This window comes from Cetorhinus maximus, chromosome 18 (assembly GCF_964194155.1).
Source record: "Cetorhinus maximus chromosome 18, sCetMax3.hap1.1, whole genome shotgun sequence".
In the NCBI taxonomy this organism is placed as follows: Eukaryota; Metazoa; Chordata; class Chondrichthyes; order Lamniformes; family Cetorhinidae; genus Cetorhinus; species Cetorhinus maximus.
The window spans coordinates 26,668,860-26,683,492 of NC_135896.1; the positions used below are offsets into that span (position 1 = coordinate 26,668,860).

Here is a 14,633-nt window from a genome sequence, read left to right on the forward strand (position 1 = left end):
AGGATTTTGACCCAATGATAGTGAAGGAACGGCGATATATTTCCAAGTCAGGATGGTGAGTGACTTGGAGGGGAGCTTCCAGGTGGTGGTGTTCCCATCCACCTGCTGCCCTTGTCCTTCAAGATGGTAGTGGTCATGGGTTTGGAAGTTGCTGTCGAAGGAGACTTGGGGAATTCCTGCAGTGCATCTTGTAGAAGGTACACACTGCTGCTACTGTGCATAGGTGGTGGAAGGAGTGAATGTTTGTGGATGTGGTGCCTATCAAGCGAGCTGCTTTGTCCTAGATGGTGTCAAGCTTCTTGAGTGTTGTGGGAACTGCACTCATCCAGGCAAGTGGGGAGTATTCCATCACAATCCTGGCTTGTGCCATGTAGATGGTGGACAGGCATTGGGGAGTCAGGTGAGTTACTCGTTGCAGGATTCCTAGCCTCTGACCTGCTCTTGTATCCACAGTATTTATATGGCTAGTCTAGTTCAGTTTCTGGTCAGTGGTAACCCTTAGGATATTGATAGTGGGGGATTCAATGATGGTAATGCCATTGAACATCAAGAGGCGATGGTTGGATTCTCTCTTGTTGAAGATGGTCATTACCTGACACTCGTGGTACGAATATTGCTTGCCATTTGTCAGCCCAAGCCTGGACATTGTCCAGGTCTTGCTGCATTTGGACATGGACTGCTTCACTATCTGAGTCGCCGCACATGGTGAACATTGTGCAATCATCAGCGAACATTCCCACTTCTGACCTTATGATGGAAGGAAGGTCATTGATAAAGCAGCTGAAGATGGTTGGGCCAAGCACAGTACCCTGAGGAACTTTTGCTGTGATGTCCTGGAGCTGAGATGACTGACCTCCAACAACCACAACTTGTGGTTGTTGGAAGTCCACTTAATTGCATTGTACAAGTTTGTTTGAAACACGCAAAATTACTGAAGGTTTTATAAAGCTAATCCAAATTGTTTACACTGATGAAGAAATCAAGAAAGGACTTCAGGAAGTAGGAAATTAGGAATAAAGGTAATTTAGGCAAAATTATTTTACATAAAATAGATAAATGGAAGAGAGGGCAACTGAAAGAAATCTTCCCCCTCACACAGACTGCCTACTTTCACCTTTGTAATATCAGCTGTCTCTGCCTTGAAACAGCCATCCATGCTCTTTAACTCCAGAATTGACTATTCCAATGCCCAGTGTCATAGAGGTCTACAGCATCTACGGCCCATCGAGTCTGCGAAGGTCAAACAAATACCTAACTATTCTAATCCCGTTTTCCAGCACTAGAACAATAGCCTGGTATACCATGGCATCACAAGTGCACATCCAAATACTTCATAAATGTTATGAGGGTTTCTGCCTCTACCTCTGTTCCAGGCAGTGAGTTCCAGATTCCCACCACCCTCTGAGTGAAAAAATTCTTTCTCACATCCCCTCTAAACCTCCCACCCCTTACCTTAAATTTATGCCTCCTGGTTATTGATCCCTCCACCAAGGGGAAAAGTTCCTTCCTGTCTACCCTATCTATGCCCCTCAATTTTATACACCTCAATCATGTCCCCCCCCCCCCCTCAATCTCCTCTGCTCCAGGGAAAATAACCCCAGTCTATCCAATCTTTCCTCATAAGTAAAACTCTCCAGCCCAGGCAACATCCTGGTAAATCTCCTCTGTACTCTCGCTAGTGCAATCACATCCTTCCTATAATGCGGATTCCAGAATTGCATGCAATACTTGAGCTGTAGCCTAACCAGCATGACCTCCCTGCTTTTATATTCTATGCCTTGGCTAATAAAGGCAAGTATCCCATAAGCCTTCTTAACCACCTTATCAACCTGTCCGCCTACCTTAAGGGACCGGTGGACATGCACACCAAGGTCCCTCTGATCCTCGGTACTTCCCAGGGTACTACCTTTCATCATGTATTCCCGTGCCTTGTTTGTCCTGCCCAAGTGCATCACCTCACACTTATCCAGATTAAATTCCATTTGCCACTGATCAGCCCATCTGGCCAGCCCGTCTATATCCTCCTGTAATCTAAGGCTATCCTCCTTACTATTTACCACCCCACCAATTTTCCTGTCATCCGCGAACTTACTGATCAACCCTTCTATGTTCAAGTCTAAATTGTTTATATATAATCACAAACAGCAAGGGACCCAACACCAATCCCTGTGGAACCCTACTGGATGCAGGCATCCAGTCACAAAAACACCCCTCGACCGTCACCCTCTGCTTCCTGCCACTCAGCCAATTCTGGATCCAATTTGTCAAATTGCCTTGGATCCCATGGGCTCTTACCTTCATTATCAGTCTCCCATGTGGGACCTTATAAAAAGCCTTGCTGAAGTCCAATTAGACTACGTCAAATGCATTGTCCTCATCTACATACCTGGTCACTTCTTCAAAAAATTCAATCAAATTGGTCAGACATGACCTCCCCTTAACAGAACCATGCTGACTTTCCTTGACTAATCCCTGCCTCTCCAAGTGTAGATTAATTCTGTCCCTCAGAATTGCTTCCAATAGTTTCCTCACCAGAGGTTAGGCTGACTGGCTTGTAGTTCCCTGGTTTATCCCTTCCTCCATTCTTGAATAACCTTACCACATTGGCTGTCCTCCAGTCCTCTGGCACCTCTCCTGTGGCCAGAGGTATTGAAAATTATTGCCAGCGCCCCTGCCATCTCCTCCTTTGCCTCACTCAACAGCCTGGGATACATTTCATCCAGGCCTGGAGATTTATCTACTTTTAAGCCTGCCAGACCACTTAGAACCTCCTCCCTTTCTATGCTAACTTCTTTAATTATATCACAGTCCTTCTGCCTGATTTCCGTATCCATATTGTCCCTCTCACTTGTGAACACAGACACAAAATATTCATTTAAAACCTTACCTACGTCTTCCAGCTCCACACAAATTACCACTATGGTCCTTAATGGGCCCTACTCTTTCCCTAGTTATCCTCTTACTCTTAAAGTACTTGTAAAATAACTTTGGATTTTTCTTTATTTACCTGCCAATGTTTTTTCATGCCCCCTTTTTGCTCTCCTGATTTCCTTTTTAAGTTCCCCCCTACACATTCTATACCCCTCCAGGGCTTCCGCTGTTTTAAGCCCTCGGTATCTGCCATAAGCCTCCCTTTTCCTCTTTATCCAATCCTGTATATCCTTCGACATCCAGGGTTCCCTGGATTTGTTGGTCCCACCCTTTATCTTTACTGGAATATGTCAGCCCTGTACTCTCCTTATTTCCTTCTTGAATGAGTCCCACTGCTCTGGCGCAGATTTACCTAAAAAAAGCTGCTCCCAGTCCACTGTGGCCAAATCATATCTGATCTTATTAAAATCAGCCTCACTCCAATTTAGAACTGATTTCTGGCCCATCCTTGTCCTTTTCCATAACAACCTAGAATCTAATAGCGTTATGATCACTATCTGCAAAATGCTCCAGCTTCATTCCATAAAATTAAGTCCAGGATCGTCCCCTCTCTTGTAGCCGGCTTAAAAAGCTCTCCTGGATGGATTTTAAGTATTCCGCTCCTTCTAAACCTATCACACTATGACTAACCCAGTTAATGTTGGGGAAGTTGAAATTTCCCCACTATTACCACCCTATTATTTTTACCCTTCTCTGAAATTTGCCTACATATCTGTTCTTCTATTTCTCTCTGACTGTTTGGGGGCATATAGTACACTCCCTGCAATGTTATTGCTCCTTTTTTTGTTTTTAAGTTCTACCCATACGGCTTCATTTGAGGAGTCTAAGATGTCATCCCTCCTTACTGCTGTAATTGATTCCTTGATCAATGCTGCGATACTCCCTCCTCTTTTACCTCCTTCCCTGTCTCACCTGAAGACCCTATATCCTGGAATATGGAGCTGCCAATCCTACTCCTCTCTCAATCATGTCTCTGTGACAGCAATGACATCATACTTCCATGTGTTACTTTGTGCCCTCAACTCATCTACCTTATTCGTCAGACTCCTTGCATTAAAATAAATACCATCCAACCGTGCCAAACTCCCTTGTGCCTTAACTGGCCTATAATTTCTATACCTTCCAGACTCACCTGCTCTCTCTTCTAATTTTGGCTGTGCACCTGCCCCTGCTGAACCTCCTCACAGGATCCCATCACCCTGTCAAGTTAGTTTAAACCCTCCCCAACAGCACTAGCAAACCTCCCCGCAAGGATGTTGGTCCCATTCCAGTTCAGGTATAACCACTCCGCCTTGAACAGGTACCACCACCCCCAGAAACGGTCCCAATGTCCCAGAAATCTAAAGCCGTCCCATCCTGCACCACCTCTCCAGTCACGCATTCATCTGGACTGATGATCTATTTTTATACTCACTAGCGTGTGGCACTGGAAGTAATCCAGAGATTATTACCTTTGAGGTCTTGTTTTTTAATCTGCTTCCTAGCTCCCCAAATTCCGCTTGCAGGACCTCATTCCTCTTTCTACCTATGTTGTTGGTACCAATATGTACCATGATCTGTGTTTGTCCTCCCCCTTTAGAATGCCCTTCAGTGACATCCTTGACCCTGGCACCAGGGAGGCAACATACCACCCTGGGCCTGGAGTCACGTCAACGGCCGCAGAAATGCCTGTCTGTTCCCCATACTATTGAGTCCCCTACCACCATTGCTCTTCCCCTCTTTTTCCTCTCTTCCCCGCCCCCCCCACCCTCCCGTGCAGCTGAGCCACTCAGTGCATGAATGTGGCTGCACTCCCCAGAGGAACCGTCACTCTCACCGTTTTCCAACACAGAAAAAACGGTTCTCGAGCGAGATACACCCTGGGGATTTCCTGACTACCTGCCTGACACCTTTCTTCTGACTGATGGTCACCCTTTCCCTCTCTGTCTGCACTTCCATAAGCTGTGGGGTGACCACATCTAAAAACGTGCTATCCACGAAACACAGCCTCGCGATTGCACCTCAGTACCTCCAGCTGCCACTCAAGCTCTGAAACCAAGAGCTCAAGTAGCTGCAGCTGGTGGCACTTCCTGCACACGTGGTTGGTCAGAGCGCAAGGAGCGTCTAGGACTTCCCACATGTTGCAGGCGGTATATAACACGGGACTGAGTTGCCCTGCCATGCCTCTAGTTGAAAAAAAACCCTTACTTCAAGTTAAATACAGTAAAAAAAAAAAGTTGATTTATGTACTTTAAATAAAAACTAGAACTCTTACCTTTCCTTAGCTTAACCTATTTTAAACTGGAGAAAAACACTTACCCACTACTCACCAATCAACTCTCACCTTTGTGCTGACGTCACTTTTTGAAGCTTCCCCGCACTCGTGCTAGTTCAGATCTCTCTGCTGCCTTGTGATGTCACGTGTGATTTTCACCGCGGTGTTGACTTCAGGACACTCTTCCCAGACCGCTTCTCCACGGTGCTGACTGCCAGACACTCCTCCCAGGCCACTTCTCCGCGATGCTGACTGCAGGACACTCTTCCCAGGCCGCTTCTCCGCGATGCTGACTGCAGGACACTCTTCCCAGGCCGCTTCACCGCGATGCTGACTGCAGGACACTCTTCCCAGACCACTTCACCGCGATGCTGACTGCAGGACATGCTTCCCAGCTCCTGACCAGCCACCCATTTTCAATCCTCCATTAACTTGAGCCCACCTGAATCTGCTGCCTATATCCTAGCACACATTAAGCCCTGTTTAAACATCACCTCTGAGCTCGTTAAGCTACAATGTTGCCCAATCCACTACCACCTCAAATTTTAAGGCAGGTTTTAAAGGAATAGGCTATTCAGTCTTTTGAGCCTACTGCGTCATTCAGTAGGATCGTGGCAGAATTTTTATTCCTCCTCTATCCCCATATCCCTTGATTCTCTTAGTATACAAAAACCTATCAATCACTGTCTTGAATGTACTCAATGACTGAGATCCACAGTTCTCTGGAGTAGAGAATTCCAAAGATTCACAATCCTTTGTGTAAATGAATTTTATTGCTTTCTCAGTCCTAAATGGCCAACCCCTTACTCTGAGACTGTGATCCCTAGTTCTAAACACACTAACAGCAAGCGCAGGAGCCAAGAAGAAAAGCTTGCTGGTCAGCAGTTTTGTAGGAATAGGAGCCGGTCTGTTGTGAATCCATGTCTTAGATTGCCTTAACGTTGCACTTTCAGCTGTCTAGGCCTTAATCCATTCACTTTGTGGAAGTTCCCTAGGCACTTGTTGTGGGTTTGTCGGTGGAGATTTTTAGTAATTGAGTGTCTAATCTGCTGCACACCCTCTACAGAGTAATCTGTGAGTAGGTCAAGTGACAGGGAGGCTCTTCAACTAGATTGAAAAATCCTCTTAGATGAACAGGCTGCTAAACCAGAAGTCAAATACAGCAAATTTACCTTCATTTATATCATTGTACAGGAAGCAAAATAGAGATTTGGACATGCAAATAGGATTAAGGGAGAGACATAAATAAATAGAAATAGAAAAACAGGTTTTTGATTTGCAACCTGAATTTTCTCTGGAGGGAAAGAGACTGTAGTTTCCAGGTTGTTCAGCAGTAATTATCACATATTATGCCGTTAAAAATGCACTCACTCCTGAGTGCACAAGCACCAGCTTTCACATCCATCTTTAGTGCAAGACTAGTGGGTCATTAACTTAGGTTCATGCTATCAGTAATTTCCGTGCAGATTCCATTGATAACGACTACAACAGTGCAGTCTCATAAGAAACAGGGTTTCACCGGCAGAAAGTTTTGGATTTCTACATTTAACTGTGCAAATGCAGTTGCCAGGGTTACTGTCTGTTTTCCGTGCAAAAACAGCCAGGGCTGACAGCCTCGCAGTTATCAGTACAGCAAAATGTGGGCCATGACTCAGGACTTGCATGAGGCAACTGTGGGACAGTGAAAAATAGAAAGCAGGGGTTGAGAACAGAAGGATAGGCCTTTTGAGCCAAAAAATGTTTTTCTATTCTTCAATAGTTGACAAAGCACAAGAACCTTCTTTCTTTTTTGATTGCTGCATGGGATATATTATTAAAAATATGTTCCACTGTTTTGCAGATTAAAAGCAACTGCCATTTCACACAGGCATTGCACAGTCATTTACTGTGCGACATCAGTGCGCTGGTGTTATATTGTAATTATTTTAACATTAATGCTTAATCTGGTCAACGGGTTGGAATTATCTTAAGATAAAAGCAAAATACTGCGGATGCTGGAAATCTGAAACAAAAATAAAAATAAAAATAGCTGGAAAAACTCAGCAGGTCTGACAGCATCTGCGGAGAGGAATGCAGTTAATGTTTCGAGTCCGTATGACTCTTCAACAGAACTAAGGAAATAGAGAAATGAGGTGAAATATAAGCTGGTTGAGGGGGGTGGGACGGGTAGAGCTGGATAGAGGGCCAGTGATAGGTGGAGGCAAAGAAGAGATTGCCAAAGATGTCATAGACAAAAGGACAAAGGGGAGTTGACGGTGGTGACGTTAGCTAAGGAATGTGCTAATGGTGACACGAAGGATAGAAAGCAGGATGAGCAAGTGACAGATAGCCCTAGTCGGGGTGGGGTGAAGGGATCGAAATAGGCTAAAAGGTAGAGATGAAACAATGGATGGAAATACATTTAAAAATAATGGAAACGGGTGGGAAAAGAAAAATATATATTTTTTAAAAATGATAAATAATTGGAAAAAAGGGGATCGGAAAGTGGGTGGGGATGGAGGAGAGAGTTCATGATCTGAAGTTGTTGAACTCAACGTTAAGTCCGGCAGGCTGTAAAGTGCCTAGTCGGAAGATGAGGTGCTGTTTTGCCAGTTTGCGTTGAGCTTCACTGGAACATTGCAACTGGACATGTGGGCATGAGAGCAGGGTGGTGTGTTGAAATGGCAAGCGACAGGGAGGTCTGGGTCATGCTTGTGCTCAGACCGAAGGTGTTCCGCAAAGCGGTCACCCAGTCTGCGTTTGGTGTCTCAGATAAGAATGATCTTATCTGGTTAATAAATACATTTATACCACAACTATTTCCATTCAAAGTCATCACCAGTATTTGTTGGTTCCAGTTGTGCCAACATTTCAATATGTTGTTGTTATTTATATTTCAATGATTTGCCGATGGATACCTGTGCATGTCTGAGGTTGGTGAACGTGTAATTTCCCCGATGTCACAAACTTGGTCTACAAACTACAGTTTACAATCTTGTTGGCTTCTATCTAGGTTTGTTAGTAAAATACTGAACATTTTTTTCAGTGTATATGCTGTGGCACAATGTCTAAATCCAGTTAGCAGGATTATATTATTTACTATTTCAAGAAACAAACATGGCTCACAAAATAAGCACTTAGGTATAATGTCAAAATATGGCTGCATCTCAAATAATGCATTTCAAAATTCACACCCACATAACGTATACTGTAGCTGCAATTTAATAGAAGATAATGATAAGTTTGAAGAAAATGCAAGTATCAGTATGGAGGTTTGAAGTCATTATAAGACAGGGGCAGAAAAGTTCCTGATCATCTTAACTAATCAGATTTGATGTGAGTAAAAAAAAAATACACATTTCTGACTCCAACCTTGTTCGCACTCCTCACTCTCCTATCCCACCAAGTGGCTGCTGTGCCTGCAACCTCCCGGCTCCATGGAATTCCCTCCCTAAACCCTGCTACTTCCTCCTTTTAATGCCCTCCTTAAAAGCCATGTCATTAATCATTTTTTTAGTCACTTTAGGTTTGGTAGCCATTTTGCCAAATACCTATGTGAAGCGTCCTGGGTGTTTTGTGTGTTAAAGGCATGGTAATGACTAATTAGAACAACTTTCATTTAAGTATAAGGTAAATATTATTTTAAAATTGCATTTTTTTTTACAATTAGGATTCAGTAATCAGTATGTCCTGGAGGTTTCCAATTACCATTTGATTGTACTGTGCAATGTAGGGCCTGAAGGGATATTGGATTTACATGCATGTTAAAAAACTGCCACATTGTAAGAGTGATTGGCCTGGATTTTGCCGTCAGTGGCAAAGCAAGGCCATTTACACCAAGCACCCCACCTCAAAGGCACAGTTGTCCCTTTTGCTGACAGCAATTTAAATTTGGCCCCAAAGGGACGTCTTGGTAGTGATGTAGTAGTAATGGTAATAGTAGTGATGTCAGCAAGCAACTAAACAGCCAATAACATTGAAATATTCACAGACAGCAAACCAAGAGTTTAAAACACTTAGTATCCTTAATTCATTTTAAATTTTCAGACAATGGAATAAATGACTGTGTATCTTTATTTTGGCTTCTGTCCTAATCCAAAAGGAAAAATTAAAAGTGAGTGAAACTTTTGTTGTGAATAAAAATCGGACATTTTAGATATAATATCTGCTTTTCAGGGCCAGTGAAGGAGTTTAGCAGTAGCCACAGAGTGCAATTCTTTTCCCCAAGGGTTTTTACAGCGAGATAAACAGTGCAAGAGTGGAAGTTTTCATCAATTCAACTGATTTTCATTGATTGCAGTTGCGGAGGGGGTGGGGACAGGGGTGGGTGGTGGGGTAGTGCTTCAATAGTACAGTCTCTGGCAAAACATAGAATTGCTGACAGCACCTTCTGGATTTCCGCATTATTCTGCTCATGTGCGGACTCCTGAAGTTCATGTCAGTTTCAGTGAGTAGAGTAATGACAGTGAATGCTGACAGTTTCATTGTCATTACCATCACAAAATCCGGGCCATAACTTTGTAACTGTGTGGAGCAATTCTCCATTTAACATGAAATAAATGAGGTCATGCTTGGAACAAGCTGACAGCACAGAACTTGAGTTTCATTGAGATGAGACCTAAGGAAGCAAAAACAAATGAATAAAATGACATTCCAACTTTTCTACACACGTTAAGTACAAAATAAATATGTGGTTTATTGCCGGGAAACCTACATAAATAATTTCTTAAAACTAATGCAGCCGGTTACAAAGAAAGAACTTTGTACTTATGCATCATCCTTTACTAAAAAAAAAATTCACTTACATTAATTAAAATAAACAGCTTAAACTACAAATTACTCACCAGCATCAAGTAGTTTCCTCATTCGTAGGTAGCTGATAGTCAGCCTCATGATAGAGGCTTTATCCAGATGAGAAGTGACACTGTGAGGAAGAGGCAGCTCATGAGCCAGCTCATAGAAGACCTCTGACTCTTTGGTCCTTCGACATCTTGCAGCATCACGAGACTTCTCCTTCCTTCGCTCTGAACTACCACTGCTGGGATTAAAAGAAGAACTTCAGAGTCCCTGTCAACTAACAGTGTGACAGATAGCTTAGTATCTATCCTAAATTCAATTCTACAACAGGGAATGTGTGGCAAGTACTACCAATTGTTACACAAAGTACCAAACAGTCTCTAATCCAGCCAAGGAAACAGCAGGAAATATGCAAAACCTCAGTTTGAGCAGAGAGAAAAATACACAGTTATTACACAGAGCACAGCAAACTTCATTGAGGAAAACAAAGTGTAAAGTGTAAATTTGTCTCCTTCCTACAGACACGATGGGCAAAATAGCCTCTCTCTCTCTGTGCTTTATCATTCTAATGATTCAAAGAAGTAGGTATAGACTAAAATTCAACAACAAAAAAATTATATTTTTGCAATGCTTTACACCAGGACACAGAATTACAGAATGGTTACAACACAGGATACCATTCAACCTGTCAAGCCTATGCCAGCTCCCTACAAAGCAATTTAGCTAGTCCTACTCCTCCACCCTTTCCCTGTAACGCTGCATTTTTCTTCTCTTCAGGTGCATCTCCAAATCCCTTTTGAAAGTGACAACTGAATCTGCCTCCATCTCACACAGGCAATGCATCGCAGATCATAGCCACTCGTTGCGTAAAAGCTATTCCTCATGTTGCCAATCACCTTAAATCGGTGTCCTCTAGCTCTTGACTCTTCTGTCAATGGGAACAATTTTTCTCTGTCCAGATCCTTCATAATTTTGATCACCTCTATCAAATCATCTCTCAACATTCCCTTCTCTAAAAGGAGATGCCGCCCAGCTTTTCCAATCTATCCATTTAACTGAAGCTCGTCAGCCCAGGAACCATTCAGATGAAACTTTTCTGTACCTTCTCTAAAGCCTTCATATCATTCCAAGCGTGATGCCCAGAATTGGACAACATTTCATTTTCTGAATCAGTGTTTTATGTCTTATCTTACTAGTTTTTGAACCACATACCTATATTTATAAAGCCCAAGGTCCCAGAAGCTTTAAAACCACTTTCTCAACCTGCCTGCCACCTTTCTTCAACTTATGCACAGATGAGAATAGATATCCATATCAGACTATCCAAATTGTAATTTAGCAAATGAAACCCAAAACAATTGCTAAATCATGATCTGAAAACTTCCATAGAACCATAGAAAGGTTACAGCACAGAAGGAGGCCATTCGGCCCATCGTGTCCATGCCAGCCTGAGGACACCCAAGTGCCCTTTCTAATCCCACCTTCCTGCACCCAGCTCATAGCCCTGCAGCTTACAGCATTTAAGGTGCAGATCCAGGTACTTTTTAAAAAAGAGTTTAGAGTTTCTGCCTCTACCACCAACTTGGGCAGTGAATTCCAAACACCCACTACCCTCTGCGTAAAAATGTTCTTCCTCATGTACCCCCTACACCTTCTACCACTTATCTTGAATCTATGTCCCCTGGTTCTAGAATACTTCACCAATGGAAACAATTTTATCCGGTCCACTCTATCTATTCCTCTCATAATTTTGTACACCTCAATCAAGTCACCTCTCAGCCTTCTTTGTTCTAAGGAAAATAACCCCAACCTATCCAATCTCTCCTTGAAGCTACGCTTTTCTAACCCTGGCAACATTCTTGTAAACCTCCTCTGCACTCTCTCCAGAGCTATTACATCCTTCCTGTAATGTGGTGACTAGAACTGCACACAATACTCCAGTTGTGGCCTCACCAGTGTTTTATACAATTCCAACATTATATCCTCACTTTTATATTCTATACCTCTGCCAATGAAGGAGAGCATTCCAGATGCCTTCTTTACAACCTTGTCTACTTGAACTGCCGCCTTCAGGGACCTGTGCACTTGTACGCCAAGATCTCTCACTTCACCTACCCCTCTTAGTATATTCCCATTTATTGTGTAATCCCTGTAAAATGTTTGACTTTCCTAAATGTATGACCTCACACTTCTCTATGTTAAAATCCATCTGCCACTTTACCGCCCACTCCACCAACCCATCCATATCGTTTTGGAGATTATGGCTATCCATTACTCGGCCAATCTTTGTGTCATCTGCAAATTTCCCAATCGTGCCCCCCACGTTCACGTCCAAATCGTTAATATATAACACAAACAGCAAGGGTCCCAACACCGAGCCCTGTGGAACACCACTTGAGACAACTTTCCATTCGCAAGGGCATCCATCGACCATTACCCTTTGTTTCCTGTTACAAAGCCAACCTTTTATTCAGTTTGCCAGATTATCCTGAATCCCATGGGCTTTTACTTTCCTGGCCAATCTGCCATGTGGGACCTTGTCAAATGCCTTGCTAAAATCCATGTACACAACATCCACGGCACTACCTTCATCAACCCTTCTTGTCACTTCCTCAAAGAATTCAATCAAATTTGTGTGGCAAGACCTTCCTTTAACAAATCCATGCTGACCATCTCTGACTAGTCCATGCCTTTCCACTTCAGTTAATATAACTGCAAGTTACTTAGACCAACTTATAGGACAGCAGTAACTTCAGGGTAATTCCCTGTGGGTCACCTGGCTGTTTTCAGCAGTAAATACTGTAGCAGTAAATATTGAGACAAACATGAATTATTGCCCTAACCCTAAATATTTAAACCTATTATTGGATGAATCAGACTTGCCACTGAAAGCCATCATGTAATCCTCAAAATAACCATGTTCCCAGCAGGATCAAATTTCAGAGTTAACTGCCCTCAGTTCACGTGACTCAGCAGCATGCTGTGTTCTAAGCAAACCTCAAACTGGCTGTACTGCATACTATTTGACTTGACTTCACATGGCCAAATGTCTCTCTAAAAGCAGTTTCATGCCAGACATCGTATGATGTCCATAAAAAACACATAATCAGTCCAGCACATCAACAGTTGGCCTATGTTTTCAGTTTCCATGGCCACACTTTGTGACTAATTGTTTCTGAAATGAGCTCTTGGACTTTTCAACAGCATCTCCAATATAGACACAGCAGCCTCTCCTCTTGCTCAACTATGGGACCAGAATGTACAACACTGCACTTAAACTCACAAAAACAACTTGATTGCTTCAATGGAGCATCCGATGTAATCTTTAAAAGTCTGAACCTTAAATAACATTTCATTTTAAAATTTAGAGATTGCCTTTGAAGCTGGTTCGCAGTTTAAAGGCAATTTTGAGTGTTAAGAGTCCTACCTTCAGAATAGGACTTCGACCTTAAATGGCATCCACCTTTTAGAGTATAAATTTAAAAATAAAATCTGAAAGAATGAATGAATGGAAGGTGGGGAGAAAACAACAACACAGGTAGTAGAAATGAACTTGAGATTATGATTTAAGTGGTACAAGGATTCAGTTCAGGTCGCTGAGCTGAAAGCTGACTGGTCCAGGGGTTTAGATTTTTCTGGAATTCTAATTACTCACTGAACTACTGGAGTGTGTGTTTTATCCCATTTGTATGACACGCTTGTTATACAAATCAACAAGCACCCACTCTTAATAAGCTGTACTACTTTTTAAAAGATTTTTGTTTCTCCTGTGGCAGTGAATAAAACTGTCAACTGGTAAGGTGTATAGTTACCCCCAGCACAGACTCGAAACGTCAACTTTTTTCTTCTCCGCCGATGCTGCCAGACCTGCTGAGTTTTTCCAGGTAATTCTGTTTTTGTTTTGGATTTCCAGCATCCGCAGTAGTTTTTTGTTTTTAACATTTTTATTCTGTCTATTGGTGTCCCAGCTCTCAGCCAGCCTCTTCAGGTCAGCAAGTTACTTCAAAGTATGCTACAAGGACAGATTTAAATTGTGTGAAAGGCATAAAGACTTGGATCAGGGCAGGTAAATCCCATTCCTGCCAATGGACCCAACCCATTATCAGTTTGCCAAAATGTCTCTCTGCTCCATGAGACACAAACACACACACACTTCCCAAAGGTCATTCAAGAGAACAGGTACAAGAACCTTAGCTGATTTCTCCCAGCTGCAGTTCAGGGGAGGCCAATCAATGAATTAGATCAAGCCTGTGGCCTTCCAGTCTATGCACCAGTTGAATGTGTTAATTAAAATATTTTTAATGCTTGCTGTTGTGTTTTACATCTTTAATTCAAGTGATTAAAACAAACCAATTTTTTCAACCAAAAATGGCTGCATTAATAAAAATGGATTATACATGGCTCAGTGATACACATTGTTAAGATTATGTCTTTCGCAAAGATCTGAAGTTCAATTTCCAGTAGCCTAAAACAAATGGGCAAAGGAATGCCAAAATTCAATAGGTTTTGGGAGGGAAGGGAGAAGGCAGAAAGCCAAGGTGCCCAAAGTCTGGCATTTTTCTGCAACATTTTACTTCCTTAATACTCATCTTTACCACTAGATGACACTATAACAAAACCAATACTGACACCAATGCCAAGAATTGGCTACATGTAACACAAACTGGTTTCG

General features: G+C 42.6%; 1 protein-coding gene across 4 annotated transcripts in view; it reads right to left on the reverse strand.

The window, feature by feature from the left end:
* Positions 1–14,633, reverse strand: part of hif1aa (hypoxia inducible factor 1 subunit alpha a) — a 66,445-nt gene that overhangs the window by 23,938 nt on the left and 27,874 nt on the right. For 3 of the 4 annotated variants that reach the window (XM_078562260.1, XM_078562257.1, XM_078562258.1), the window contains exon 2: positions 10,009–10,202. In XM_078562260.1, the coding sequence (XP_078418386.1) occupies positions 10,009–10,202 (194 nt within the window). The remainder of the gene's footprint in view (positions 1–10,008; positions 10,203–14,633) is intronic. The other variant, XM_078562259.1, reaches the window with a different exon arrangement.